This window comes from Acinonyx jubatus, chromosome E1 (assembly GCF_027475565.1).
Source record: "Acinonyx jubatus isolate Ajub_Pintada_27869175 chromosome E1, VMU_Ajub_asm_v1.0, whole genome shotgun sequence".
Classification (NCBI taxonomy): Eukaryota; Metazoa; Chordata; class Mammalia; order Carnivora; family Felidae; genus Acinonyx; species Acinonyx jubatus.
Genome location: NC_069397.1, coordinates 17,882,390 through 17,908,572, shown reverse-complemented (window position 1 = coordinate 17,908,572; position 26,183 = coordinate 17,882,390). Strand labels below are relative to the sequence as shown.

The following is a 26,183-nucleotide window of genomic DNA, read 5'->3' as shown; positions in this document are numbered from 1 at the left end:
GGGCTTTGCAGCCAGCCAATGGGAGTGGCCGACGTAGCCCTCTCGGGGGCGGGGCGGGTGGTCAGGGCGCGGAGTCCTGGGACGCGGCGCGGGTCGGGCCCACTTCCCACGTCGGCTTTCCGGGCTGGTGCGGCATCCGCTCCTCACCGGCGCAACCAACCGATAATGGGGGCTCTGGGCGTCCGTCGCGGTCTGGAGTGGCTACTGGGCCTCTACTTCCTCTCCCATGTCCCCATCACTCTGCTCTTGGACCTGCAGGTGGTGTTGCCGCGCGAACTCTACCCCGTCGAGGTGAGGGCGACGGTCGGTCCAGACGGCCGGTCGCTGAGTTTGGGGCCCCTCCGCGCATTGCGATCGTTCCCCGGCGTCCCCAAGACCTCCCCTCCCCCGCTCGCCGCCCAGCCAGGGTTCTGCCCCCCTTTCCTCCCTCCCTTCTTAGGTCCTGCCCGTGCCCCAGCCTCTCCTCACCCTTCATCTCGATGTCTTGCTTGGGGTTTTCGATGGTCCGGACCGTTATCCCAAGCTGCTTGGGGCAGACACTTTGGTCGTTTTAAAGACAGTTCTTCCCTGGGTATGCGTAAGGCTCGCAACACCCCACCTCTGGTCACTTGTATTTGAGGGAAATAGCCTGGATGAACCAGTGTCTCAATCACATGTTGGATTTGTGTGTTCTTTGAAAGAGCTTTAAAATAACGTCTAATCCCAAAGCAGTAGTGCAAGTAGCATTAGACCCATAACACAGGGCATTCACGGATCGTCATTGCTTCGGTCTTAGGATCCAGAGACTTGGAAAGCTCGTAAGTAAATTAACGACACCTTTTCAAATCAGCCCTTTTAATTAGGTTCGAGTAAGAATGATCACCTGACTAGAAATAGAGGCGAGAAGCCCCCATTTCCTCGTTGTTAATGAGTATTCCTTACCCCAAAGTTTGCTTTAATGCTTTTCGTTTCTTCAGAGCCACCGTTTTATTTTACCTGGTCCTTTCACCTCTGGACCCTGTAACCTTCTCCCGGGGAGCTCCTGTCCTCAGTTCTGTGCTTCTCCACATTGTGTGCAGAACTGTGGGCAAGACTGACTTGTCTACCTGTTTCCCTTTAGGTGCTTTTTCTCTGCAGAGCGGGGGTGGGGGTGGGGGTGCTTCACCTGAGGTCCCTGAACCCCTGGGTATACCATGGGGTATGCAAAACTGTGTGGGCCTTGTGGTTTCTGGGAGGAGAGTCACAAGCTCACACATACAGGGTATATTAGTTTCCCGTTGCTGCTGTAACAAATTACCAGAAACATGATGGCTTTAAACATTTGTTCTCTTACAGTTTTGGAGGTCAGAAGATGAAAATGAATCTCGCAGGCCTAGGGGAATCTTTGAAGGTCCTAGGGGAGTATCTGTTCCTTGCCTCTTCCAGTCTGGTGGCTGCCAGTGTTCCTTGGCTTGTGGCCCTATCACTTCAGTCTCTGCTTCTGTCATCATTTGGCCGCCTTCTCTTCTGTAATCCAGTCTCCCTCTGCCCCACTTTTATACAGACACTTGTGGTTACATTTAGAGCCGACCAGGTAGTCAGCATAACCTCCCGTCTCAAGACTCAAAACCCTTACCTTAATCACATCTGCAAAGTCTCTTTGGCCCTATAAGGTTACGTTCAGAGCTTCCAGAGATTAGGAACTTTGGGGACTGTTACTCGGCCTGCCACACAGACCCAGGTAGCACCCGCTTTCTCAGCAGGTCGCCACCGTTCTGCACCAGCCATTAGTTGCCTTGAAGAAAGGAGCCTTGTCTGTGGTTTTCAGAGTCTGTGTGGCCAACAAAACTCAGGCAGGCTGCCTGTTTAGTCTTTGGCGTGATGAGTCCCTTTAATACTGGGCACTTACGTTATTTACTCCAGGTTACTCCGGACTTAACAGCTGGTGCTTTCTTGATCTCTTCTGAATATGCCGTTCCCACAGGTTCTTGCTTATCACCCCCAAATACAGTCCAAATGTGTCCAGCATCATAAAGACCCCATTTCAGCTTATCTCTTTGATTTGGTAAAGTTTTCTCGGTTTTAATGTTGACTTATTGTAAAAGGTCAAGGGCCATTGCCAGTGGGACCTGGCCAGAAATTGTGTATGTCTGTGGCTTTCTATCTGATGCTGTTTGAAGGTGTTGGCGACACGGGGGGGATCCTATTTTGGAAGGGCTGTTGTCTCTCTTCACTCTTGTTGCTTTGGAGTTGAGATTGATGGTTTTGTTGCTTGGTTATGGGGAAAATAATAACAAAAGCCTTGAGGGATTCTCAGATTCTCTTTGAAAAAATGCCCAATCTTCACATCCGTTGTGTTTTTCTTCCCCAAATAGAAGGAATTTCCTCCTAGAACTAAAATGCTTGTGGCGATCCCATAATGGTTGGGGCTGATCTTCCTTGGTTTGAACCGGTCAATACTTGGAAAAACTCTTACTCTGAAACAAAAAGAATTTAGTTTGGATTGGAACATGGAGAGGATGGGGAAGGCGTTGTGCAGTATCGTTTGCAGCGGGTAGCATTGGTTCTGTTTAAGGTGAGCGTCTAGGTGTGAAATCGGCCTGTGCTCATCCTAAGGTAGAAAAGTGCGGGATTGTTCAGTGGCAATTCCTGGTTTAGAAATTCTGGTGCCAGGGGTGCCTGGGCGGCCCAGTCAGTTAAGCAACCGGCTCTTGGTTTCGGCTCAGGTCATGATCTCACGGTTCGTGAGTTCAAGCCCTGCAATCCCAAGCAGGGATACTCTCATTCTCTATCTCTCCCCCTCCCCGCCTTCCCACTCACGAGCCTGCACATGTGCGCTCTCTCTCAAATAAACTTTATCAAAGAAATAAACTTAAAAAAATGGATTGTGGCCTTAAAAATGTAAAATAATCTATTTTAAAAAATCCCTGTTTATAGGCCAGGTCAGTAGTTTAATGGACACCAATGGTAAGTGGAGTCCAATGTGTCAGGTATAGGGGTGTCTGGGTGGCTCAGTCGGTTAAGTGTCCAACTTCTGCTCAGGTCATGATCTTGTGGTTCCTGAGTTCAAGCCCCACGTCGGGCTCTGTGCTGACAGCTTGGAGCCTGGAGTCTGCTTTGGATTCTGTCTCCCTCTCTCTCTCTGCCCCTCCCCTGCTCACACTCTGTCTCTCTCAGAAATAAATAAAAATTAAAAACAAAAAATGTGAGTCAGGTAATAAACCATTTTGGGGGACTTACCTAATAAGAGTAGTTCTTAAGGACCAGTTGCATGCTGCGCTCTTAATAGGATTAAACTTGAATTTCTCCACATACGTGTTAAGTTCAACTAACTAATTGTAAGATTTACTCTGTGCTTGCCATTGTTCTAAAGACCGTGTACATTAACTCATTTAATCTTCCCATTAGTGAAGGAAGTGCTATAATTGGGAAGCAAGTTTAGTGAGATTTGAGTGCTTTGCCCAAAGCCCGCACCCGGAGCCCTTCACTCTACCAGGGGCCTGCGGTTTGCTTTCCCTCAGCCCTTAGTCCAGGTACTTTCTGGCAGCATGCGGCTTGCAGGCGACTGTGGGCGGGCGCTAGGATCCTAATTGATGATCTACGAGAGCTGGCTGAGTTTTGCTGATGTCATCCTGGATTTATGAAATAGACTGTATACAAATGGAACAGAAAATGAAATCAAACCAGGATGCCTTTTAAATTTCTACGGTAGGGGCGCCTGGGTGGTGCAGTCGGTTAAGTGTCCAACTTCAGCCAGGTCACGATCTCGCGGTCCGGGAGTTCGAGCCCCGTGTCAGGCTCTGGGCTGACGGCTCAGAGCCTGGAGCCTGTTTCCGATTCTGTGTCTCCCTCTCTCTCTGCCCCTCCCCCGTTCATGCTCTGTCTCTCTCTGTCCCAAAAATAAATAAACGTTGAAAAAAAAATAAAAAAAAATAAATTTCTACAGTAAATCTTGACAGCAGGTCATTCCCTCCAATATTTTTTTTTAATTTTTTTTTAATGTTTATTTATTTTTGAGACAGAGAGAGACAGAGCATGAACGGGGGAGGGTCAGAGAGAGGGAGACACAGAATCTGAGACAGGCTCCAGGCTCTGAGCTGTCAGCACAGAGCCCGACGCGGGGCTCGAACTCACGGACCACGAGATCATGACCTGAGCCGAAGTCGGCCGCCCAACCGACTGAGCCACCCAGGCGCGCCCCCCCCCCCCCACCAATATTTTTAAAAGAATATCTGGAGAGCAAAAAAAGGATCTCCAAAAACATTTGGCTCAAGTTGCTTGTTCCACAGACGAGGAAATAGAGCCCAGGAGAGGTGCAGTGACTTAACCTTTATGAATTTTTTTCTGCCACCTTACCGTCCTGAAGAGTGCCTAGAAGGAAGCTGAGGGTATTGCTGTGAGTTTCAACTTCAGATCAAGTACAAATTAGACATCACCCAGTCGATAAGCTGGTAATCTAGCCAGAGCCTTTCTGAAATTAATATCATGCTAACAGAATGTTTGTTTCTGGATATTTGCTTAAAGCTCAGCTTCAGCGGTGAGGCCTTGGTTTCACAATGGTGAGCCTTTATCTTTTGACTAAAAATTAACAGGAAAAATACTGCAATGGAAAAAAATGGCTTTTCCACTGCAAGCTAAATCCTTACATTGGAAGTTCCCTTTATTTGCTGTAACTTGATATTATATATATTTAGCTTTGGAGACAGGTGTGGCAGGACAGCGCCATCTCCAGGATGTAAACGGTGACAGACCTTTTGTAGTCCCATGTGATGCCGGGGGAACCCTACGCTTTGAGCCCTTAAAGGCACAGAATGGGCAACCTCCAACCTTTCTGCTTCCTTCCTCTGCTGGTAGCCATGGGTCTGCATCTTTTTTTTTTCAGAGAGAGGAAGCACACGCGAGCACATGAGTCGGGGAGAGGGGCAGAGGGAGAGAGAGAATCTTAAGAAGGCTCCATGCTCAGCTGGGAGCTGGCGCGGGACTCAGTCCCACAACTCTGGGATCATGACCTGAGTGGAAAATCAAGAGGTGGTCACTCAACCGACTGAGCCACCCAGGCGCCCCTGGATCTGCATCTTTTGATTTAACAGTGTAATCAGAGGAGGGTGGGCCCCAAGCTAGAACCGGGACTGCTAACCCTCAAGCCTTGACAGCCTAGAAGCTCTACAGTTTGTGGTTTGGGCAGTTTGTTCTCCAGATGTCCTGTGGGTCTCCTAAAAGAGAACTCTTCAGAACTACAGTAGTTAAGAATGATGAGGAACTTGAGATTTAGGGATTCAGTTGTCTGAAAGTGCATCTTAAAGAGGTTAAGCTTCTCTCCCTTCCATTCCACGCCCCCCCCCCCCCCCCGAAAAAGACAAAGAAACTCAATTCATTTCTGTATTTGAGGCAGTCTGGCCCTTGGAGCTTGGTGTGCAGCTGCTGTTAAAGGACAAATGTTAGGGTGGTTTTCACAGCCGTTGGCTGACATGCAGGGCTAGTGTTACCCGGAGTCACGAACGGGTAGCAGAGGGGCTGGAAGAGCTGAGGAAGGCTTGGAGGAGGGAACATTCGGGTCAGAGCTAGGGAGTCTTTAGGAAGGGGCCATCTAGGCTGCCTCGGGGCTGGGCAGTGAGGGACTCTTCGGGGGTTGGAGCGGCCAGCCTGTCCTGCCAGGTGGCTGTGTTCAATGTGCTCGTTCTCTCTCCTCAGTTGAGAAACCTGCTGAAGTGGTATACCAAGGAGTTCAGAGACCCTCTGCTACAGGAACCCCCAGCGTGGTTTAAGTCCTTCCTGTTTTGCGAGCTCGTGTTGCAGCTGCCTTTCTTCCCCATAGCAGCCTATGCCTTCTTCAAAGGTTGGTAACTGGGGGGAAAATCCCATTTGTGCCCTGATACCCAGTCCCAGAAATCTTTGGGGGAAGTATCTCAGGGGAGAGTGATCCCTGTAGTCTGAGGGTCACCTAGGGTGGGGTGGGAATGGCCAGATCTTGTAAAGGGACATCAGTGTGGCTCAGGTGGATGCCTGTGTGGGTAGCTGAGCCGAAGGACTGTCACCTGGAGATCTCTCCTACACCTGAGGCTGCTTCAAGATCGAACTTGTTCCTGTTTATCGCCTTTTTTTTACCCCTGCAGAATTTATCATTAGCTTTTATTTTTCTGATTTGGGGAGCCCGATACTGGCTTTTCAGCGGTAGCATCAGGCTAATCCCTGAAGGGCTTAACTTCTCATTTATTCTTACAGTGTTCCCGTGTGACTTAACGCTTTTAGAAAGACGGGGGCCATACTAATGTACATGATAACTAAGCTCGTACAACCAGTTTCCCACTGGAGCTCCCAAATCCATCTCCGAAGAACCTGTTGATCTTCTCACCTGTATATATACTTATTTAACAGATGCTGTGGGCAGGCCCTTCCCCCTGCCTTTTAGGCCAGACTGGCATAGATCGTAATGGCCGTTTTACTGCCCTAGAGTTTCTTTTTCTTGCTTTTTTTTTTTTAATTTTTTTGTTTTTGAGAGAGAGAGAGAGAGAGAGCACGCGCATAAGTGGGCGTGGGGCAGAGAGAGAGTGGGATAGAGCATCCAGAGTGGGCTCGGTGTTGACAGCAGAGAGGGCTCAGACTCGTGAACCCCGAGATCATGACCTGAGCTGAAGTCAGACACTTAACCGACTGAGCCACCCAGGCACCCCACTAGAGTTTTTCTGAATTAAATTCCAACCCCCACCCTTGGCGCTTTAGCAGCCGGTGGGCTAGAGCCCCAGCTTTGTGCATTAGGAGATACTAGAACACATCGGGTTTTCCATTTGTTTGTACTTGGAAAAGAGGTAGATTCAGTGGAAAGGGAGCAAGCGTGGAGACTGGCGTGGGCGCCCCTGGAGTCGTGGACATACCTAGCGCTTACCTCTTTCTCTTCCCCCAACTTCAGGAGGCTGCCGGTGGATCCGCACCCCTGCAATCATCTACTCCGTTCACACCATGACAACTTTAATTCCAATTCTCTCCACATTGCTATTCGAGGATTTCTCCAAAGCCAGCGGTTTCAAAGGACAAGGACCGAAGACTTTCCACGAACGACTAACCCTCGTATCTGTCTACGCCCCCTACTTTCTCATCCCTCTTATGCTTCTGCTTTTCATGTTGCGGAGCCCCTACTACAAGTATGAGGAGAAAAGAAAGAAGAAATGAGAGAAATGACCACTGGCCCGGCGGGAGATGCCCACAGGGCAGTTTCCTGTTGGACCCGGTATGCAGAAAACTGCTCAGAACCCATGTTTTTCGGTAGCGTTCGAACCACACCAGCAACACACAAGAGCAAGACACTGGCAGGAGCCCCATCAGACCCTCCCCTTCTGAGAACACTGGCACCAACGGACCAATCACCTGAGGACGGACAGGGGGGTGTGGGCTGGGTTATAGGGAGGTGGAGCCAAACACCTCACTGTGTGCCCAAGTTCCGCCAGGAGCAGGACCAGACCAGAAACTGGATAAACTTCTAAGACACGTGGCCTGCTTGGCATGTTCACGAGTCGCTTGACCCACAACATACAGGTGACCAAACCCTCGATTCATGATTCTCTACAGCGTGTCATTAATCAGCAAAATGAAGAGTGGGATGTTTCAGGCCATTTTTAAGTTTAAAACTGTGACTTTAATATTCATTAAAAACGATATCCTGGTTTTTTTTGCCTTCCCCTCTGGTGGGGGGAAAGGTCCTGTAAGGGGTTTAGACTTGGGTTTTGCTCAACGGTTTGCTCTGGCCTGACTTTCAGAAATGGGTTACGCTGGAAGGTGTTTTCTTTCTGTCTTAAACGGGTCATCCCAGAAAAGATTTTAAGTCTCCTTAAAGACCTTAGTCTTCTGTTTTTACAGACCACCTAAGTCCCGCTCTGAGGTCTAGTGTCTCAAACCTGTTCTGGAAGTGTGCTTCCGGGGGGATAACGTCACCTCCCTGACAGTTTCGTCGTCATTCCTGGCTTGTTCTCTAAGTAGAGGGGCAGCTGGGCCTGACGTGTCCGTTGTGTAAATACAGGAGCTCTTCGTTGGTGTTCCTTAGTTTTCTCTAAATACGTACTCAAGGCCAACTCAAAACCAAAAACTCAGTGAATGCATGGAAGATGGTAACTGATCCTTCCTCTTTTTCTCTGTTTTGCTCACAAGTCCTAATGGTCTGATTGGTGGGGTACCATCTGACACCTGTGTCCGGTCCCAATAAAGTAGCTGCCGACGACTGTCTGCTTCGTTTCGTGGCTTGGGGGCTAGAGCGTCCGGGGTTCCCTTACAAGGTGTTCCGTGTACACTTCAGGGGCAACAGGAAAAGAGGCAGATCAAGCCATTTGAAAACAATAATTTATTGCTCTTCCTTTGAAAGCTTTGTGACTTTACAAAAAAAAAGGGTCAAAATTTACAGACTGCTCAGTCCAGGCTAAGAGTGCCAAGAGGTGAGAGCCTGGACCACTGTGGCCACGGGGTAACTGCCCAGCAGATGTTCGCTGACACTTGCAACAAGCCCCCCAGACTTGCTTACTGCCTTCAGAGATGCTGCGTTTTTTCCACACCATCTCTCAGGACATACTTGGGTCATTGGTCAAGTCACTGGATTGGTACAGAGGTTTTTTGGGTTTTGTTTTTTGCCCGGCCTGCTATAAAATGAAATTTCCAGTTCATTTCTGAAAAATAAATTGGTCAATAAATTCATTTTGTTCTGCTTCTACTTTACACAAAGCTTCATATTCAACCCGATACCTGAAAAACAAAATTGTTAGAAGCCCTAAAAATGGATGAAATAAACCGTGGACTTAATTCTTCTAGAGAAGAATGTAAGCGATTTAAACGATCCCAAGAAATGGTGTGAGTTCATAATGCAGAAGTTAGGGTAAGAAAGAAAGAAAGAGGCGAAGCCCAACCCAGGGCCACCCGTGAGAAGTCTCCAGGTCTTTTCCTCTAGGAGAACTAGCCAGCTTCATGGACTCGCTACCGGAGCCTTCTAGCTCCCAGACCACTAGAGGTGGTTTTGTATTAACAAGTGTCCTTTTTCCTTCTCATTAAACAGGACTTGACTTTATTTTTTTTAAGTCTTCAAGTCAGATGGCAAGTGGGACCCTGTTCCCGAGAGGACAATGGTGAAGAATAAGGACAAGAGGTGGCCGCTCAAGAAGGAAGAATAGAATTGCAGTCGAGCAAAGAACTTTCTTTGCACCCTCACCTCTTACCTTTCAAGCTGCATTTTCTTTTCTGCTATTAGGGCTCGGAGTTGTTGCTGTTGGGCCTCCCTCTGCTTTGCTATAGATTTGAGCAAGTTCCGAGCACCAATGGCCTAGAAAGAAGGTCGAGGCTTCGTTAAAACCGTCTTCCCCTAAGTCCTCAGCCGAGGGAGGGCCACTCGGGGGCGGTCTCAGTGCCCAGCCGGGGACAGACCGTCGAGCCCCAGAGCTTCTGGAATAACCTGATGAGACCTGCATCGCAGCTCAGGGGCAGATCCGCGAGTCCCCCCACCCCCGGAGTCTGGCACACGGGTGCCAGTGGCCCCTCTGGTGCACCATTGAGCCCTGTGTCCTTTGCCGGGTCACTGACCCCCCCCCCCCCCGTATGCCTTCTTCACTTACAGAAGCATAAGACCACCCATCTCAGCGATGTGAGCATGAAATGATGACAAAGTGCACTAGCATAAAAGAGTTCGACTAGCGGAAAGAGTTGACTGGGAATTGTTACTTAGAATCCCATTTTACTTAAAGAAAATAATCCCATCCCCCGCCCCCCCCCCCCCCCCCAGCAAGAAAAAGTCCAGCGGGCAGGAGGAGAGGCTGGTGAACCGTGTCCCAGGCCAAGATGGAGAAGGCACGCTCATCTTACCTTCATCTTCTCGTTTTCTGCTTCTTTTGCCAGTTGGTCAACAAGCTCAATTAAACCACCAACTATTTTCTGAAACTGGCCAATTTCTTTTAGGGGAAGAACAGAAAACAAAATGTTTTATTTTCTCTGCATCATCACTCCCTTCGTGTTCCCTTGTGGTGAGAGCCAGGCTAATGTGTGTCTGAGCAGTCTGGTGCACGGGCCTAGAGTCTTCCACCCTTAGTCTAAACCCAGAGGAGGGCGGCCAGGCACTCAGAGCTGGAGCAGGGCACACTTGGACCTTGAGTCCCAACTGAGCCAGCCGGTGACTGTTGACCTCTGTCTGTGAGGCTCCCGGTGGCCCATCCTCCACACAGACTCCATCCTGCCCTCCCCAGGAGTGACTGGAAGCACAAGGGGCATGTCCCCAGAAGGACGGACTCAGGACGTGAACACAGTCTCCTGACTGGCCACAGATATGGCCCTAGGTTTCAGTTAATGGTGGTGGTGGGGGCAGGGGTTTGCCCACGGAGGGCAGAGCTAATAAAGAGCTCAAAGCATTCAGGTGCTAATCTCCCATTCGCTTTTTTCAACGTCCTTGGGTGTGGGGGGACCTCATCCTACTGAGGAGTGAACTAGGACCCAGGGAGGAGGGACGGCATGCAGTCGGAAGACTGGCAAGGGAGTCCAAGCTACCTTTCACCAGGCAAGCTCTCTGCAGACTATGGAGTGCCCAGAAGGCTCAGAAATCCCTGCTTTAACCACACGTGCTCTGTATCCGCTGCTCTCGGGTGCTTGCCTCCTGGGACAGGAGGTGTCCTGGGTATCCAGCTAAAACAGGACTTCGTTGAGTCTGTTGAGCTACTTCTAGAGACTCCAGTTAATCAATTTTCACTTCAAGTGATGGTAATCCCGCAACTGAGACAACCATTTCTTCCAAGAATCGGGAGTACCTAACTACTCCCACCCCCAAGCCACAGTTCTGCTTCCGTGAGGTTCAAGGTTTCTGAGAGAGAAGAAAAGCAACGATGGGACATCCTCCACATCTCACCATTTGTTCCATTTGGTGCTCTGTGTGGGGCCACATGGGCGCATTACAGGGCGGGCAGACGAGGTGGTTAGTACATGGGAATCGATAAAGGCCGGGCTCCACTTCCAGGGAGCCACAGCTCCACTCTGGCAGGGATAAGAGCTGGGGGCTGGGCGGGGGCGGGACACAGTTGGAAGCTCAAAGCTGAGTGGCACCACGTCTCCCCAAATGACACTCACTGTCCACAAAGTCCTTGCACTCCTCCTTGAGCTCTGTGGTCTGCTGGGTAACCTCAGGGTCCAATACCCGCAGCTTGTTCAGCTCATCAAAGTGCAGCCCCGCTTCACCCAGGATGTCCTTGGCCATAGCTGTGAAGAAACCAGGCTGAATCCCCAATCGCTTCCCAGCCACCCAAGGAAATGCCTGCTCCCAGGCCAGCCCCGCTCCCGCCCCCAGACACCAACGCCAAAAACCCAGATGATCTTCCTCCAAAGGCTCCCCCTTCCCTCTGCCTCCACCTCTCTGAGCCTCACCTGTTTCCCTTCCAGCTTCCCTAGAGGAGAGAAGTTCTGCTCTGAAGGGCTGAGAGTGGCAGCCGGGAGGAGGTGTGTCATAGGAGCAAGGGTCAGGAAAGAATAAAGTCCAGCTGCTTGTCACAGGCACCGTTCATTCAACACACATTTCTTGAGTGCCTTCTACAGGCCACCACTGCTAGATGCTGGGGGTACAAAGATGAGTGGAGCATGGTGCCCGCCCGGGAGGAGCGCATAGTTTAGCTGGAGGAAGACAGACACGTAAACTGAAAAGTACACTGTGTTAAGAGCGTTTACAGAAATATCGCGCAAGCGCAGGAGAACACAGCGGTCAGCCTGGGGCGGAGGAGTCACATTTGAACTAAGCGTGAGAAGCCATGGCATATTTATCCCCAATTAGGTGCCCAAAAGGACATGAAAAAGCTTTTCAAATACAGTACTGGAATAACACCAAAAGCAAACGAGGAAATCTGCGTGAATTAAAGATCAGAGTTAAAAAAGAAGCCGGGAGGAAGAACCTTACCCACAATGTACGCCACAGGCTACTGTATGCTTGCCTGAACTAGGACTAGAGTTGGTTCAGTCTCTCTCCAGCAGAAAACACAAAAAGGAGTGACATGTCAGCAAGCACATACCAAGTAAGGAGGCTGGGGAAAGGCATTCCAATCAGGGAAAATAGCACAGACACGAGCCTGAAGTCACTGAGCGGCCTAGAATACGGAAGGACCGAGGATGTAGCTGAAGAGGTCGGCTGGCGCCAGATCAGGAAGACCGTGTGCGCCAAGCTAGGGCATTTGGGTTTCTTTCTGTGGGCAGGAGAACCAGCAGGGATATCTTTTCCCCTCCCAGGCCACCTTGAACTCCTGGGTCCAAAGGATGCCTCAATTCCGGGAAACTGAAAACGCACCCTCATTCTGGCTCAAAACAAAACAAAACAAAACAAAACGGGCGCCTGGGTGGCTCAGTCGGTTAAGCATCCGACTCCGGTCATGATCTCACAGTTGGTGGGATCGAGCCCTGAGCAGGTGCACAGCCTGCCCGAGATTCTCTCTCTCCCCTCTCTCTCTGCCCCTCCTCCACTCACGCACACTCTCTCCCCTACTCTCTCAAAAAACTAAGTAATAAACATTTTTTAAAAACCCTAAAAAAACGAAAAAATGAACATTAAAAAATAAAATAAACAAAAGGACACGCCCTGTCTACAAGGGGAGGCAATACTACTTAGGGCTAGCCATTGGCTGCTATACCAATTCCAAGACCCCAGGTCTTCCAAAGGCTACCACCACCTGGTGCTGTGCCTGCCCTTTCCTCTGCCCCCACCTCCCCCAGCTGTTTCCCTTCTGGCTTCCTTAGAAAAGTTCTCTTCCACATGGGGTGACTGTGGGAGTAACTTTCCAGAGCAGGTATACCATAGGAGGAGCGATGGTTAAAAAAAGAATTCAGTCCCCCGGTTACCAGAACTGATTTTCAAGACAGCCAAAAATCCAGATTTATACATGAAATCTGACTTTTAAAGGAAAGCGCTGAATTCAAAAATTTAAAGGCAATACCACATCCAACACTGTGGGCCAACAAATGCGTGTCTACAGACTGTCTGACTGTGGCCCAGAGCCTTTCGCCTACTGGAAGGAAGTAGGCTAGCATCTTCCTTTTGAAACATTTTAATCATCCCAAGCTTCCTTTTAATCAAGCTTTAAAAAAAATTTTTTTTAACGTTTATTTATTTTTGAGACAGAGAGAGACAGAGCATGAACGGGGGAGGGGCAGAGAGAGGGAGACACAGAATCTGAAACAGGCTCCAGGCCCTGAGCCATCAGCCCCGAGCCCGATGCGGGGCTCGAACTCACGGACCGCGAGATCGTGACCTGAGCTGAAGTCGGACGCTTAACCGACTGAGCCACCCAGGCGCCCCTTTTTAATCAAGCTTTTTATTGTTTTTAATATAGTTGCCTCTCGAAGGACTTCTTTTTTTATTTTTCAATTTTAATCAAGCTTTTTAAAAGGTCTGTCTTCCTGCTTTTTCTGAGACATTTACACATACAGTCTGAGCACTGAACACCTACCAGGTGATTAATCAGACCAACTGCTCTAGAAAGCTTCCAGTAACCCAAAGGAGCAAATAATCTGCTTCGACTGCCACTCCCGTCCCTGAGAGGAGGCGTTTATTCAGAGACACCTTCTGAGTCCCTGCTCTGGAGACAGAGTAGTGAAGAAGATGCTTCAGTTCCTGACCTCTGGACAGAGAGTAAACAGATAACCACAAATTGTGACAACAGTATGAGGAAAAGCACTGGGTGAAGATCCTGAAGCTAAAAGAAATGTAATGCCTTCCAAGAACCCAAAGCCTAGTGTGGTTAAAACCCAGTGAACAGGGGGAGTGTGGAACAGGGTAAGTCTAGATGGGGAGGCCAGCGCTGGTTCATGGAGGGCTCTGAAAGCCGCAGTCAGGAGCCCGGATTTTATCATAAGGGTAGCGGGCAGCCAGCAGATTCTCAGCAGAGTGGTCCTATCTGCCTTTTGGAATGATCACTGTGACCCAGGATGGAGAATGAATTGGAGGAAACAGAAGAGGGAGGCTACACCTACCTTGGTTCATCACTGTAACCCTAGCATCTAGCACGGTGCCTGCACATACCGAGTGCTTGCACTCAGCAAATGTTTGTGGAATGAATGTGGAAATAGAGAAGGCTCTTACAGTAACGAAGGCTTGGAGCTGAAGCAAAGTGTTCCAATTTGCGACGTTATGTAAGCCGAGGTGATAGCATTTAGTAAAGGACTGGATGAACGTAGGAGTTTGGGGATGAGGGAAGGAAAGAGGCCAGATTTCCATGTATCTGGCTTGAGTGCCAACTGGATGTTTGGAGGGCAGAGTTGAATGAGATGGATAGGACCGGAGAAGGAGGGTAGGGTGAGGGTTCCCAGCCAACTATCAGATTCTTTTCCAACTCCCACCACACGTGCGTGTCTGAGCATCTGAGGAACACCGGGCACAAGAGCCGCATGGAGCTCCCAGAAGATGACAGCGGCGACACTCTCCGCCCCAGTTCCACTCCCCGCACTGCAGGCGCCGTCGGCGGGGTGGGGGGAAGGGGCACGGGACATACATACACAGTTACGAAGACCTGGGTGGTGGAGCTGGCTGTCCACACTACACAAGCGCCTTGAACTTATCTGAGCCGCAGTTTCCTCACAAGACCGTTGTTAGCATCAGCGCGTTAAGTTCCAGGCCCAAGCTGGGTGTAACACCGCTCGCAAAGAACCGCGCGGAGTCCCCACGTTTCTTTCGGCCTGTCAGATTCACTCGCCCCGGGTCCGCCCGCGTCCCCCGGCCCGCAGTCACTGCCTACCTGCCAACCCCGTACCGGCGGCGCGCTGCGGCCCGGGCTGATTCCGACAGGCAGCTGCTCTCCCCGGTTAGCGGCAGCCGGTGCCTCGCCCGCCGGACTCAGCCGCTGCCACGGATACAGGACCTGTTTACCCACAACGTCATTACCTGACTGCGGAAGCACTTACCCCGCCCAGCCCGCAGAGCCTGCTGGGAAACAGAGGCCCGCGAGGAGGGTCGGCTGCCTACAAGACCCAGAGACCTTTGCGCCGGAAAGGCCGCAGGAAGTAGCTGTGCGCTCTCCGTGGAGTACTCCCAGGAGCCCTTCCCTCCCCCCGTGATTGGGTGCTGGGCATGCCCGGCCGTGGAGTCCGAGGCTGCTGGGCGGGCGGGGTTGCGCCGCGGCTCGGGGCGGGGTCCGCGCGCGGGCGAAGGATATGAGCTCACAGCCCCGGATTGCTGGCGGGCAGGCGGCCACAGCCCAGGGCGGCACGGGGTCGGCTTGCAACCCAGCTAGGAGGAGAAGCGCCCCCCGCGGACGGTGAGAGCCGGGCTGAGGTTGCCCTGGGGGACAGGATGGACGGGCCCGGGACTGGAGCAGAGAGCCCCACCCAGTCCTGGGGAAAAGGCATGGAACGGCTTAGGGGAGATGGAGAGCTCACATCTTCCACTGGGATGGGTGTCAGAATCGGTCTGTTTCTCGGTGCGGAGGAGGGGTGCGGGCCGGGGAAGAGCACAGGGAGGCTGGGTCTCGCCAAATCTTTCCAGACCCTTTGGACGAAGCCTAAGATTTACACCTAAGATTTCTGCTGGATCCGCCCCCTCAACCCAAGATCGGCTGCCCCCACCCTAGTGTGATGAATTTCTGGGTCCTTCTTCCTTTAGGACCCCACCTTTTTCCATGGCCGTGATTGTTTTCCTGCCCTTAATTCTGCTTAGCTTCCCATCAGCCTCGCTGAGAGAGACGGATACGCCCTCAGCCCCAGGCAGACATCCCCAAATATCCACACACAAAGTCCGGAAGGAACAGCACTGAGGCTATCAGTGGAAACTTCATTCTCAGTGGAATTACTTTGTGGGGCGTCACCTGCCACAAGATTCCTGGAGCCCATTGGTCTGGGAAGAATCTGAGCGGGCGGCATCTGAGCTGACGTGGTCCAGGGCTCAAAGCCATTGCTTTGTAGGCTCCGTTGGCCGCCGCCTGGCCTTTGAGTTCCTTTACTTTAGCAGAGCATAGGTGCGCTTTCTTTATCCTGGGGAAATCGGGGCCAGACACAAAATACACCTGGAACTTGCTAAAACCTGTTAAGGGGTGGATTTATTCCTTTGGGGTGAGTGGAGGAAGGTGATTTCACACTATTCGTGTGTTACTTACTGATTGGGCAATCCGCCGGTGAGGGTTCATCTCATCCTTGGGGCAAGTGAGTCTCAGAAATTCAGAACTTCTCACAGCAACCTCTCTGGCCCTTTTTTGGACGGACATTCTTCCTAGGGACCTACCTAAATCTTTTTTAGGGACAATATCAACCTAACTGACATGTATTAAATACTTTAAAAGGTGCTTGTGCTAAGTGCTGTTTTGGATAGCAGAGCAGTAAAGTTGGGGTAGCCAGCACACTGCTCCTGTATTGAACTTGCAGGAGGTGATGTGTAACTGTAAATGTTTGCGTGTTGTGATAACTACACGAGGCAATTTCACCTTTTCTCGGTCTCTGTGACCAACAGTGGAGTCCAGGCCTTCATGTCTTGCCTAGACTGCTGCTTCCTCTGGTCTTCGCACGTGCTCTCTTGCACTCTTTAACAGTCCATTCTCTACACGGCAGCCACAGTGATCTTTTCAAAGTGTGAGTAACTTGGATCCTATCACTCCCCTGCTTAAAACAGTCCAATAGATTGCTGTTGCAGTTAATATAAAATGCAGACTCTTTCGGGGCACCTGGGTGGCCCAGTCGGTTAAGCGTGCAACTTTGGCTCAAGTCATGATCTCGCAGTTCACAGGTTCGAGCCCCACATCGGGCTCTGTGCTGACAAGTCAGAGCCCAGAGCCTGATTCAGATTCTGTGTCTCCCTCTCTCTCTGGCCCTCCCCTGCTCATGCTCTGTCTGTCTCTGTCTCAAAAATAAATAAAAACATTAAAAAAAAATTTTTTTAACGCAGACTCTTTAAATTTTTTAATGTTTATTTACTTTCTTTTAAATTTTTTTAATGTTCATTTTTGAGAGAGAGAGAAAGAGAGAGAGACAGCGCAAGTGGGAGAGGGGCAGAGAGAGAGAGAGGACACAGAATCCAAAGCAGGCTCCAGGCCCTGAGCCGTCCGCACAGAGCCCAGTGTGGCACTCCAATTCACGAACTGTGACATCATGACCTGAGCCCAAGTGGGAAGCCCGACCGACTGAGCCCCCCAAGCACTCCTGTTTATTTTTGAGAGAGAGAGACAGACAGAGTGTGAGCAGGGGAGGGGCAGAGAGAGAGGGAGACACAGAATCCAAAGCAGGCTCCAGGCCCCCAAGCTGTCAGCACAGAGCCCAATGCAGGACTCGAATGCAAAAGCAGTGAGATCACGACCTGAGCCGAAGTCGGACACTACCCACTGAGCCACCCAGGCGCCCCTGCCTAAAATGCAGACTCTTTAATATGATCTGGCCCCTGCGTTACCTGACTTTACATCAAGCCAAGATGTGCACTAGACATCTTGGCCTTATTTCTGCTCCTAAAACTTGTATCTAACTGAGAAACTTTGCACTTACTCTCCCATCTGTCTGGAATGCGCTTTCAGACTTCAGCTGGAATGTCGCCTTCCCAAAGAGGCTTTCCCTGTACTAATTAGTACTAATCCCTAGTCACCCTCTTGTCACTAGTTTATTTATTGCATTTCTTACCTTCTGGAACTGCTCGCTTATGCATTCATTTTCTAGCTAATTGTCTGGATCCTCCCCCTAGAATGTAAGCTCCGTGAGGCCATGACTTATTGTCTTCTGTATCCTCAGTGCCTGGCACATACCAGGGGCACAATAAATGCTAACTCTTATTGTTTTTCTTCTGGTTAACACTGTGATGCTTCTTTATACTCCTTCGAGGCAAGGTCACTATCTTTTCATCTCTCTGTTCCTACTGCTTAACCTAGTAGGCACTCAGTATTGTTTTATTGCTGAATGAATTAAATGAAGTAATGTATATATTAAGTGCCTAGATTAGTACCTAGACCATAGTAAACATGAAGTGGATGTTTGCTTTTTTTTTTTTTCAGTGAATGCATTTTAGTGATTCCTTAGGAAACCGAAGCATATAGAATCTAGATCACGAGTGACCTGGCTGTGCCCTCCTTTGCTTCCTCGCTCCTCCCTCCTATGAATGCCTATCAGCGTTTCAGTTTCCAAATCACTTAATTGCTTTTAGATTTATCATCTGATCCTTTGGAGCCTTTTCTCCCCAGTCTTGTGGGTAGAGCGAAAGGAAGAGATGGGGCTGCTGGGCCTCCTCTCAGGAAAAAGAAGTAAAAATAGCCATCCTGTCGTTGTTCTCTCCTGAAAAGTGGTGACAATTTCAGGAACTTGGGACAGGGCTGGGGCCAAGAAAGGGGAAGGTCAGGAAATCCCCCTGGGGCCAGAGTAACCTCTGCCAGGAACATTGGACGGTGCCCTCCCGCCTGGCTCATTCCGGGCTCTCCTGAAGCTGCTTTTACTTTCCTTTCTGAGGCCAGACTCTGGGCGGCGCTCACAGTCAGCACTGGTGCAGGCTGCTTCTGAGCCTGGAATCTTTCGAAAGGAAGCGCATCCTGTCCCTCTGGCTCCTGGGAATCTCCTGCGCTGGCAGGATTCCCAGTAGGTTTGGCGGGAAGTCTTGGGTCCTGGGAACCTTGGGAAGAAAATAATTGGAATAGGACTGTGGATCCACAGGGTACAGACTTCTGCTGCCCAGTCTGTGCCTCCAGCATCTCCGACTAACTCCAGGGGTTTGCTAGGCCTCCTTGCTGCCTAGAGCTGAGCCGAGTCTCAGGGAGGCTGGTGAGATGGTGAGTGGGCTCTGGGAGATTGCTCTGGTTCCTGGTACTGGAAACAATAGCAGGAGTGTCTTCTTTTGCTATTGCCCTAGGGCCTTAGCCTCTGTGAGGTCTAGGCAGCGGTCAAGGAGAGAATGACTGCACGGTCTCCTGGGATCTCCTGGCCCCTCTCGGCTGAGGGCTGTCCTCTGCTGACTCCTGTCTCCTCTCCCATCTCCTGTTCACAGTGCTGAGAGTATGAGGCTCTGGCCTCTACTGGCCGCTCACTCGTGATCCTTCCACCACGGCGGAGCCTTCCAAGCCGACCTCCTGCCGTGTGGTGATCTACCTGCAGCGGGAGATGTCAGGGGATACCTGTCTGTGCCCAGCGTCAGGCGCCAAGCCCAAGCTAGGCGGCTTCAAGGGAGGCAGCCTGGGCAACAAATACGTGCAGCTCAATGTGGGTGGCTCCCTGTACTACACCACCGTGCGGGCGCTAACCCGGCACGACACCATGCTCAAGGCCATGTTCAGCGGGCGCATGGAGGTGCTGACCGACAAAGAAGGTGAGGCGTCGGGGCTTGTTGGGCTGGCTTGAGGAGGGAAGGAAGTGTCCCTGAGGAAGTGCCTTTGGGGCAGCGCTTACGCCTGGCAGAACTAGACTCTAGATCGACTTTTCCTGTTACCTAGTACAGGACTCCTTCACCTGGAGTCCTCGGTAGAGCTTCGCGATTCTTGGAAATCGGACGTGGAATGGTGTGTGCTTACCCGCTTTCCAGGGAGGAGATCCATACTTCTTAACTATTCACAGAGGACTAGATTCTCACAGGAACCATTGCTGTAGTGACTGGGCAGTACACGGAAGACAAGCAGGGCCCGGGGGTTTCCGTGCTCCCGGGAGGCGGGCCTGAGCCATCCTGAGCTTCGGCCTCTGTGGGCTCTCTCAGGGCCCGGAGGGCCTCCGTCCCCACAGCACATGCCAGTCAGTTCTTGGTCGAAGAACAGCCACAGGCCTAAGAGCTAGAGGTTGTGTTCTGCTTCTGTTACCCTACGGTGGGGGCTCTGGGCTTGCATGCTGCTTACCACCCGCCACCAGGCTTGTCAGGTGGCCTTCTCCTGCTGCTTGCGGCCTGGAGGCAGAGGGTCACCGTCTGGGGCCTGTCTGCATCCCCAGGCTGGATCCTCATAGACCGATGCGGAAAGCACTTCGGCACCATTTTGAATTACCTCCGAGATGACACCATCATCCTCCCGCAAAACCGGCAGGAAATCAAGGAATTGATGGCTGAAGCAAAATATTACCTCATTCAGGGGCTGGTGAACATGTGCCAGACTGCTCTGCAGGTACGGAGATACGGTCGCGTTAGGTTGAGGAGGTAGGGAGTTGGTCCTGTGCTTTGGGGACACTAAGGTCCAGTTCCCGAAAGGCTGTGTGACGAGTGCCGTGAGTCCAAACCAAGTTAGATACACCAGGTGGGTGTTGCCCAGGCCAAGGACACTGGCAGCCGGTCCATTTGTAAGGTGACGGACTCAGGCGGTATGACTAAGCCCAGCTTCCGGTTTCTATGCCTTGATATCTGGATTTTAGGTTTTCTGGAAACGGGGTTCTGCCTGCGGGCTGGCAGTTTCTGTTGCCAGATGCCTCCACAACAAGCAGAGGGTGGCCTTGGCATAGGGGCTCTGACGGCTCCTGGGGAAAGCCTGGCTTAGCCTGGCAAGCAAGAGAGCTCAAAAAAGATTCTCGGCTGTGTGTGTCACCCAGGACAAGAAGGACTCCTACCAGCCCGTGTGCAACATCCCCATCATCACATCCCTGAAAGAGGAAGAGAGGCTCATCGAATCCTCCACCAAGGTACTGGCACCTCTGAGGGCTGCGGGCAGGGGCGGATGGGACCCTGGCCTGGCCCTCACGCTCTCCTCCCTCCCAGCCCGTGGTGAAGCTGCTGTACAATAGAAGCAACAACAAGTATTCCTACACCAGGTAGGGTGGGCATCTTGGGGCCGAGGGGGTGGGCGCCGGGGCTGGGGGAAGGCCCGCAGAAGTAGCTAGAACGACTGGCCAGCCAGCAGCGGGGCGGCAGACCCAAGAGAAGCCGCCTGCACTCCCGGCAGGGTTGGGAAGGGCCCAGGTCTCAGGAGGGAAGAACAGAGAGTAGAAGGGAAATCAGCAGAGGCGTCTGGAACCTGGCGCGGGGCCCCGGCTGAGGATATAGATGAGAATGAACACGGAACAGCCCCCTACCCCAATGTGCCACGTCAGGCAGCTTGCCAGGTGTCTTCCCAGCATTATCTTATGAGGTGGACGAGGACGTAAGCCAGCCATTGTGCTTCACTGCTGGGCCACAGTTAGCTAGACCCAGAAGGCCGCAGGCTCAGTAAGTCCTGTGGACGGGCCTGTTGCCAGCATCACCCCTACAGCAAGGGAGGGGATCCTCCTGCCTCGATGGCAGCGAGACTCCTTCCTTGTGGGCCTAATGAGAGGAGACCTCCCTCCTTCAGTTCTTTCTGCTTTAACTTGTTTTTTATGTGTGGAATTTTTTTTAAGTTTATTTTTACTTAGAGCGCACGCATGAGTGCATGCAAGTTGGGGAGGGGCAGAGAGCAAGAGAGAGTCCCAGGCAGGCTTTGCATTGTTAGTGCAGAGCCCGATGCAGGGCTCAAACTCGCGCACCATGAGATCATGACCTGAGCCAAAGTCAGACGCTTGACCAACTGAGCCACCCAGGCGCCCTTCTCTCTGCTTTTAACTTAAGACCAACTCCCCTCTTTTTCCTCACAGGCCCCCAAACCCAGAGGGTGCCCGTGACCCTTTCTCTTCCTGTTCCCTCTGGCATCTTGGCTTTTTCTCAGTTGTGCATGATGGGGAGGGACAGAGAGGAGACGCCCAGCTAGCCCCCTCTCTTGTGCCAGAACCTCATTCCTGGGCCCACCGGCCTTCATGGCTTCTTTTCAGCAACTCTGACGACCACCTGCTGAAAAACATCGAGCTGTTTGACAAGCTCTCCCTGCGCTTCAACGGCCGCGTGCTCTTCCTCAAGGACGTCATCGGCGATGAGATCTGCTGCTGGTCCTTCTATGGCCAGGGTCGCAAGCTGGCAGAGGTGTGCTGCACCTCCATCGTGTACGCCACGGAGAAGAAACAGACCAAGGTGTGGCGGGCTTCCCTCTGCGTGGGGGGGACGGGACACACAGCAGCGCAGCCCCAGCTGTGCCTTTCACCACAGGGAGCAAAAAAGGAGTGTGGTTTGCTCTGTCTCCCCCAAACGCACGTGATGGTGCTGGGCAGTTCCAGGAGTTCGGGGAGCGGCTGGGGAGCGCTTTTCTGGGTCAGCTGAGAGGCAGGGGCCGCCGACCAGCAGGGGACAGCATGGTGCAGGGGGAAAGACCGGGTCTTTGGAGTTGGCCCAGTTCAGGTTTGAATTCTGGTTCCGCCATTTACTAGTTTTCTGACATCGTCTGAGCCGTTTAAACCACGTGAGCCTCAGCTTCCTCATCTGCAAACATGGGAACGACAGTGTGAATTTACCAGAAGCAGAACAAACACGAGACGGCTCCCAGGAGGAGCGGTGCAGGCTGGCGGAAGCAGCTGCTCTGATCTCTCCTCCGGCCCCTGCTCCTTGTGGGTTCCTGGTCACTCAGCTCAGCCTCTGCAGTGACCACATGGCGCCGGGTACGGGAGGGATTTGACAGGTGACCGTTAACACGGACCCCGCGAACCCCGTTCTCCCGGGCCGCAAGCGGGTGCTGTCCTCCCCAGGGAGTAGCTGCCCTGAGAATGTTTGTATGGGGGGCGGCAGGGCTTCGCTGAGCCCGGAGGGCAGCTCATGTGGGGGACGGACACATGTGTGAGGGCTCAAAACCCCGAGCTCGTATAGCACCTGCATGGCCACTGCAGTGCCTCCAGCTGGGCGGTCTGAGGGTTGGGGCAGGGGAGGGGGGGGGGGGACAGCTTATAGGAGGTGGCCCTGCTTCCTCCTGTCATTTTGGGAGTGGGACTCCCATGTGCACGTTTCAGTGGAGTCAAGATTCAGGGACAGGTCTCTGTGGGGGCTGGTTACACTGTGGAAGTGGCAGCAACACCCGTCACCTTCCTAAGTGCTTTCTCTTCCGTGAACTTTTTGAGCCCTCGCACCACACCTGTGAGACAGGCCGGGCTGGAAGCTCAAGTTAGGCTAGAATTCAGCTGCCTTGAATGCCATCCCTTTTTTTTTTTTTGAGAGAGAGAGAGATAGAGAGGGAACACAAGTTGGGAATTGGGGCAGAGGGAGAGAGACAGAATCTCAAGCAGGTTCCATGAGTGTGGAGCCCGGTGTGGGGCTCGATCCCGTGACCCTAGGCTCATGACCTGAGCCAAAACCGCGTCGGATGCTCAACCGACCGAGCCATCCGGGCATCCGCTCCCCGGTCTTTCATGTAACGTTCACAACTATGAAGTAGATATGAACCCTGATTTTTTTACACATGTGGAAACCGAGGCCCGGCAGCTAGTAATTGGGGGGGCCATATTTAAGCCGAGGTCTGACCACAAAGCTCAGGCCCGACCCTCTACACGTACTAGTCTGTTGGACTGGGACTGGGTGGGGCACGGGCAGCGCGCCACGCTCTGGCACCCTGATGTCCACAGAGCGCACCTCCTCACATCTTCAGAGAGGCCTCCCTCCCTCACGAGCCAGAAGGCCGTCTGTCTTGTGAGAGGTCAGGCGGCCTTGTAGAGCCAGCACAGACCCAAGGGCCCGGACGTGCAGCTCCCTCTTGTGGAGGAAACCTCATGGGGTTCTCTCACCCCCTGATCCCAGGTGGAGTTCCCAGAGGCCCGAATCTATGAGGAGACTCTCAACGTCCTACTGTACGAGACCCCCCGAGTCCCCGACAACTCCTTATTGGAGGCCACCAGCCGTAGCCGCAGCCAGGCTTCCCCCAGTGAAGATGAGGAGGCCTTTGAACTGCGGGACCGTGTCCGCCGTATCCACGTCAAGCGCTACAGCACCTATGATGACCGGCAGCTCGGCCACCAGTCTACCCATCGCGACTGACGAGACCCTCAGGGAGTCAGGGCACAGGACACCCTGTCCCCCCTCCTGTGGAACCCTGCCCCGCTGGCCACCCCACGCTGCTGCTGGCTGGGTTTCTGTCCCAGCACCCAGAGGCATGACAGGAAGTCAGAGGGCCTGAGCAGGAGAGGGACCACCTTCCTTTGCCCTGCTCCCTGAACACTTCAAGATGACCAAGTCCTGGACCCTTTGCTCACCCTTCCTGACAGGGAGCTGCTGCTGCCCCCGGGGCCAATGGACTGACCAGCCCACCTCCCACAAAAACATTCCCCTTGGCGCTTTTTGGAGTACCCCTTTGCTCCACTGAGGGGCTACCTTTAGGCCTTTGTTGAGGTCCATGGGGAATGGGTTCGTTCTGGTGCTGTGGAGGCCCAGTTTCTCACAGAAGGTGGGGCTCCTTCTTCCTTATGGTGTTTAAGCACAGGCTTCACAATTTTGTTTTTTAAAAAATTATCTAGGAAACGAATAGTTTTAAGTCTGTAACAATGAGGGCACTGGGTATTTGTGCTACCCCTTGAGGGTGCCAGGACCCTGGGCAGGGCAGAGCCCTTGGCCTTTCCTGATGCCTTTGGGATCAGTTTCTTTAAAGCACTTTGTACTTTTATTCAGGAGATTTGTATTCTGCCCTGACCCACATCATCTTTTTCTGACCGTAACCCCCTCTTTCCTGCAGAATCAGAGAGGGGCTAGAGAAGCAATAAAAACAAAACAAAAACCACCACCACCAAAAAAAATTTACTAGCTTTGGCTTTGCTGGGCTGCCCAAGCAGGTGGCCCAGAGAGCCCGCAGGGAGGAAGGATGTTTAAATTGGGAACCGTGGTGCTAAAAAGGCCCATGAGAAAGGACATTTTACCCCTACATCTTAAAGTCACATAACTGACTCTTAGGGTCTAACATGATTGCTCTTTTTGATTCTCTTGCCCTCAAGGCATGCTTTGCTTTACTCACCAGAAAGCCAAAGAGCCACCACAGGGGCCAGGAGCATGAGCCACAGTGGGAAGGCCGTGGAGCCTGTGGGCACTGTACTTGGATGCCCATCCGAGGACAGTGAGCATGAGCTCTGCGTCCCAAGCAGCCCTGTGCAGGGGTGGCATGTGCTTGGCCATATATCCACTGCCCCCCACCCCGTTCTCCTGGTTTTGTGTCCCGGCCGAGGCCGGTGGTTCTGCCTAGTGCTGAGCCTGGATGCAGGGTGATGTGCGCAGCCTGAGTCCCTTGAAAGGTTTCTTCATTTCTTTCTTGTTGGGTCATATGGCCACAGAGCTGCCAAGCACCAGCTTTTGGGCAAGGGTGCAAGTTCCTCCTCAGGGCTTTCGGTCACTGCCTTCTGTTTGGCTTGGCCCTTGGGAGCTGCTTATCCAAATTCTTTTCCAAAAGAATGCTATCAGGGAGGGATCAGCCAGCCTAACAAAACAGCGTAGCCACTGGGTAGCAGCCACCTGGGAAGGAACACAGGTTATCAGGTTCATCTCTCCAGACTGCTGTCACTATAGCTAAGTGGTCTGCTCGTGGCTGACCCGATGGGCAAATGCCAGGCCAAGGTTAGCAGACACCCACAAGGACCTGAAATGACATGATGGGGCTGGAGAACTGTGACTAACCAGGCATTTACACTTGTCACAGCCTTGAAAATACAGACTTTCAGGCAAGGCACCCTGGTCATCGGCTCAAACACTTCTTTCAGCCTTCACTGGAGTAACAAGATGAAGACAAATCCATTTCTTTGGCCAGATTCCAGCTTTGGCTTTGTGGCTTTCCCACAGAGACTGGAATGCTCCTGCCGGAGGCCACTGGCCTATTTCCTCTGCTACCCTCCTGAAGCCTTCTAATGCTCAAGGCCCAGCTCCCCACTGAGGTATTTTAATGCCTGTCCTTTGACCTCCCCAGTCCTGCAGCCTCTCTTTACTGCTTTGACATTTACATCCTCAGCTGAGTGGTGACCTGTCTCTTCCTGAGAAAGCACAGTAGTCCTGGACTGATGGAAACTCTCTCCTTGGTCTTAAGAAAAATACTAACATTGAAATCACTGAAGTAACTTTAGCTTCTTTAGCCAGACTTTGTGGCATAAGGGCTTGGAGAATTTTCTTTTGAGTTCCTCAGGCCCAAGCAGAAAGCAGCTCTTGGTTTTGTGTACTTTTCAACCCTGAGCAGCCCAGGGAAAGTAAACAGCATAAATGAAGGTCAAACCTTGTCGGTTTCTGAGAAAACCGGAAACTTGCTGGTGACCCCATGTAACCAGTACCGGGTGTTATTCGATTCCTTACCTGACTGACCTCTGCCTAAAGAATGGCCCAGAACTTCTTTGTCACATAACTGCAATTCTTTGTTGCTCAGCCTAGGTGATGGAAACAAACACTAATTTCTAATAAAATCGTGTTACGCTGCAGTGGCCCGCAACTGTGCTCACGGTGGTTATAGCTGGGTCAGCGCAGTGCTATGGCCCTGGTTCTCGTGTTTCTGTTCACCACCTTGTGTTTTCCCTGCGTCACAATCCTA

The 26,183-nt window shown here is 52.0% G+C and overlaps 3 protein-coding genes across 6 annotated transcripts; 2 read left to right on the top strand and 1 right to left on the bottom strand.

Annotated features, from left to right (window-relative positions):
- The first annotated feature begins 25 nt into the window (after nt 1–25).
- On the top strand, nt 26–8,167 carry TMEM97 (transmembrane protein 97). Its single transcript, XM_027034490.2, has 3 exons — nt 26–291; nt 5,650–5,794; nt 6,866–8,167. Exons 1-3 carry the CDS (start codon nt 166–168, stop codon nt 7,123–7,125), a joined length of 531 nt encoding a protein of 176 aa, XP_026890291.2. The 5' UTR covers nt 26–165; the 3' UTR covers nt 7,126–8,167.
- A 101-nt stretch (nt 8,168–8,268) lies between these two features.
- IFT20 (intraflagellar transport 20) lies at nt 8,269–14,854 on the bottom strand. Of its 3 annotated transcripts, none has more exons than XM_027034491.2 (6): nt 14,679–14,854; nt 11,332–11,574; nt 11,038–11,166; nt 9,790–9,875; nt 9,150–9,253; nt 8,269–8,682 (listed from the first exon to the last, which is right to left on the bottom strand). In XM_027034491.2, the coding sequence occupies exons 3-6, from the start codon at nt 11,162–11,164 to the stop codon at nt 8,601–8,603; spliced, it is 399 nt and encodes a 132-aa protein (XP_026890292.1). In that variant the 5' UTR covers nt 11,165–11,166; nt 11,332–11,574; nt 14,679–14,854; the 3' UTR covers nt 8,269–8,600. The 3 variants fall into 3 exon arrangements, with proteins under 3 accessions (XP_026890292.1, XP_053068388.1, XP_026890293.1); XM_053212413.1 differs by having other exon boundaries at nt 11,332–11,516; XM_027034492.2 differs by lacking the exon at nt 11,332–11,574 and having other exon boundaries at nt 14,679–14,853.
- A 132-nt stretch (nt 14,855–14,986) lies between these two features.
- On the top strand, nt 14,987–26,073 carry TNFAIP1 (TNF alpha induced protein 1). Of its 2 annotated transcripts, none has more exons than XM_027034487.2 (7): nt 14,987–15,197; nt 18,884–19,201; nt 19,810–19,979; nt 20,398–20,487; nt 20,564–20,616; nt 21,589–21,784; nt 23,432–26,073. In XM_027034487.2, the coding sequence occupies exons 2-7, from the start codon at nt 18,997–18,999 to the stop codon at nt 23,666–23,668; spliced, it is 951 nt and encodes a 316-aa protein (XP_026890288.1). In that variant the 5' UTR covers nt 14,987–15,197; nt 18,884–18,996; the 3' UTR covers nt 23,669–26,073. The 2 variants fall into 2 exon arrangements, with proteins under 2 accessions (XP_026890288.1, XP_053068387.1); XM_053212412.1 differs by lacking the exon at nt 14,987–15,197 and adding an exon at nt 17,931–18,668.
- The last annotated feature ends 110 nt before the right edge of the window (nt 26,074–26,183 follow it).

Bases quoted from the DNA above. Each gene is read 5' to 3' on its own strand.
- TNFAIP1 (XM_027034487.2), top strand. From the start codon at position 18,997: ATGTCAGGGGATACCTGTCTGTGCCCAGCGTCAGGCGCCAAGCCCAAG. The intron at 19,202-19,809 runs GTGAGGCGTCGG...CTGCATCCCCAG, and splicing joins GGTGCTGACCGACAAAGAAG to GCTGGATCCTCATAGACCGA. The intron at 19,980-20,397 runs GTACGGAGATAC...TGTGTCACCCAG, and splicing joins TGTGCCAGACTGCTCTGCAG to GACAAGAAGGACTCCTACCA.
- TMEM97 (XM_027034490.2), top strand. From the start codon at position 166: ATGGGGGCTCTGGGCGTCCGTCGCGGTCTGGAGTGGCTACTGGGCCTC. The intron at 292-5,649 runs GTGAGGGCGACG...CTCTCTCCTCAG, and splicing joins GCGAACTCTACCCCGTCGAG to TTGAGAAACCTGCTGAAGTG. The intron at 5,795-6,865 runs GTTGGTAACTGG...CCCCAACTTCAG, and splicing joins AGCCTATGCCTTCTTCAAAG to GAGGCTGCCGGTGGATCCGC.
- IFT20 (XM_027034491.2), bottom strand. From the start codon at position 11,164: ATGGCCAAGGACATCCTGGGTGAAGCGGGGCTGCACTTTGATGAGCTG. The intron at 9,876-11,037 runs GTGAGTGTCATT...TTCCCCTAAAAG, and splicing joins GTGCAAGGACTTTGTGGACA to AAATTGGCCAGTTTCAGAAA. The intron at 8,683-9,149 runs GTAAGAGGTGAG...TTTGTTTTTCAG, and splicing joins AAGAAAATGCAGCTTGAAAG to GTATCGGGTTGAATATGAAG.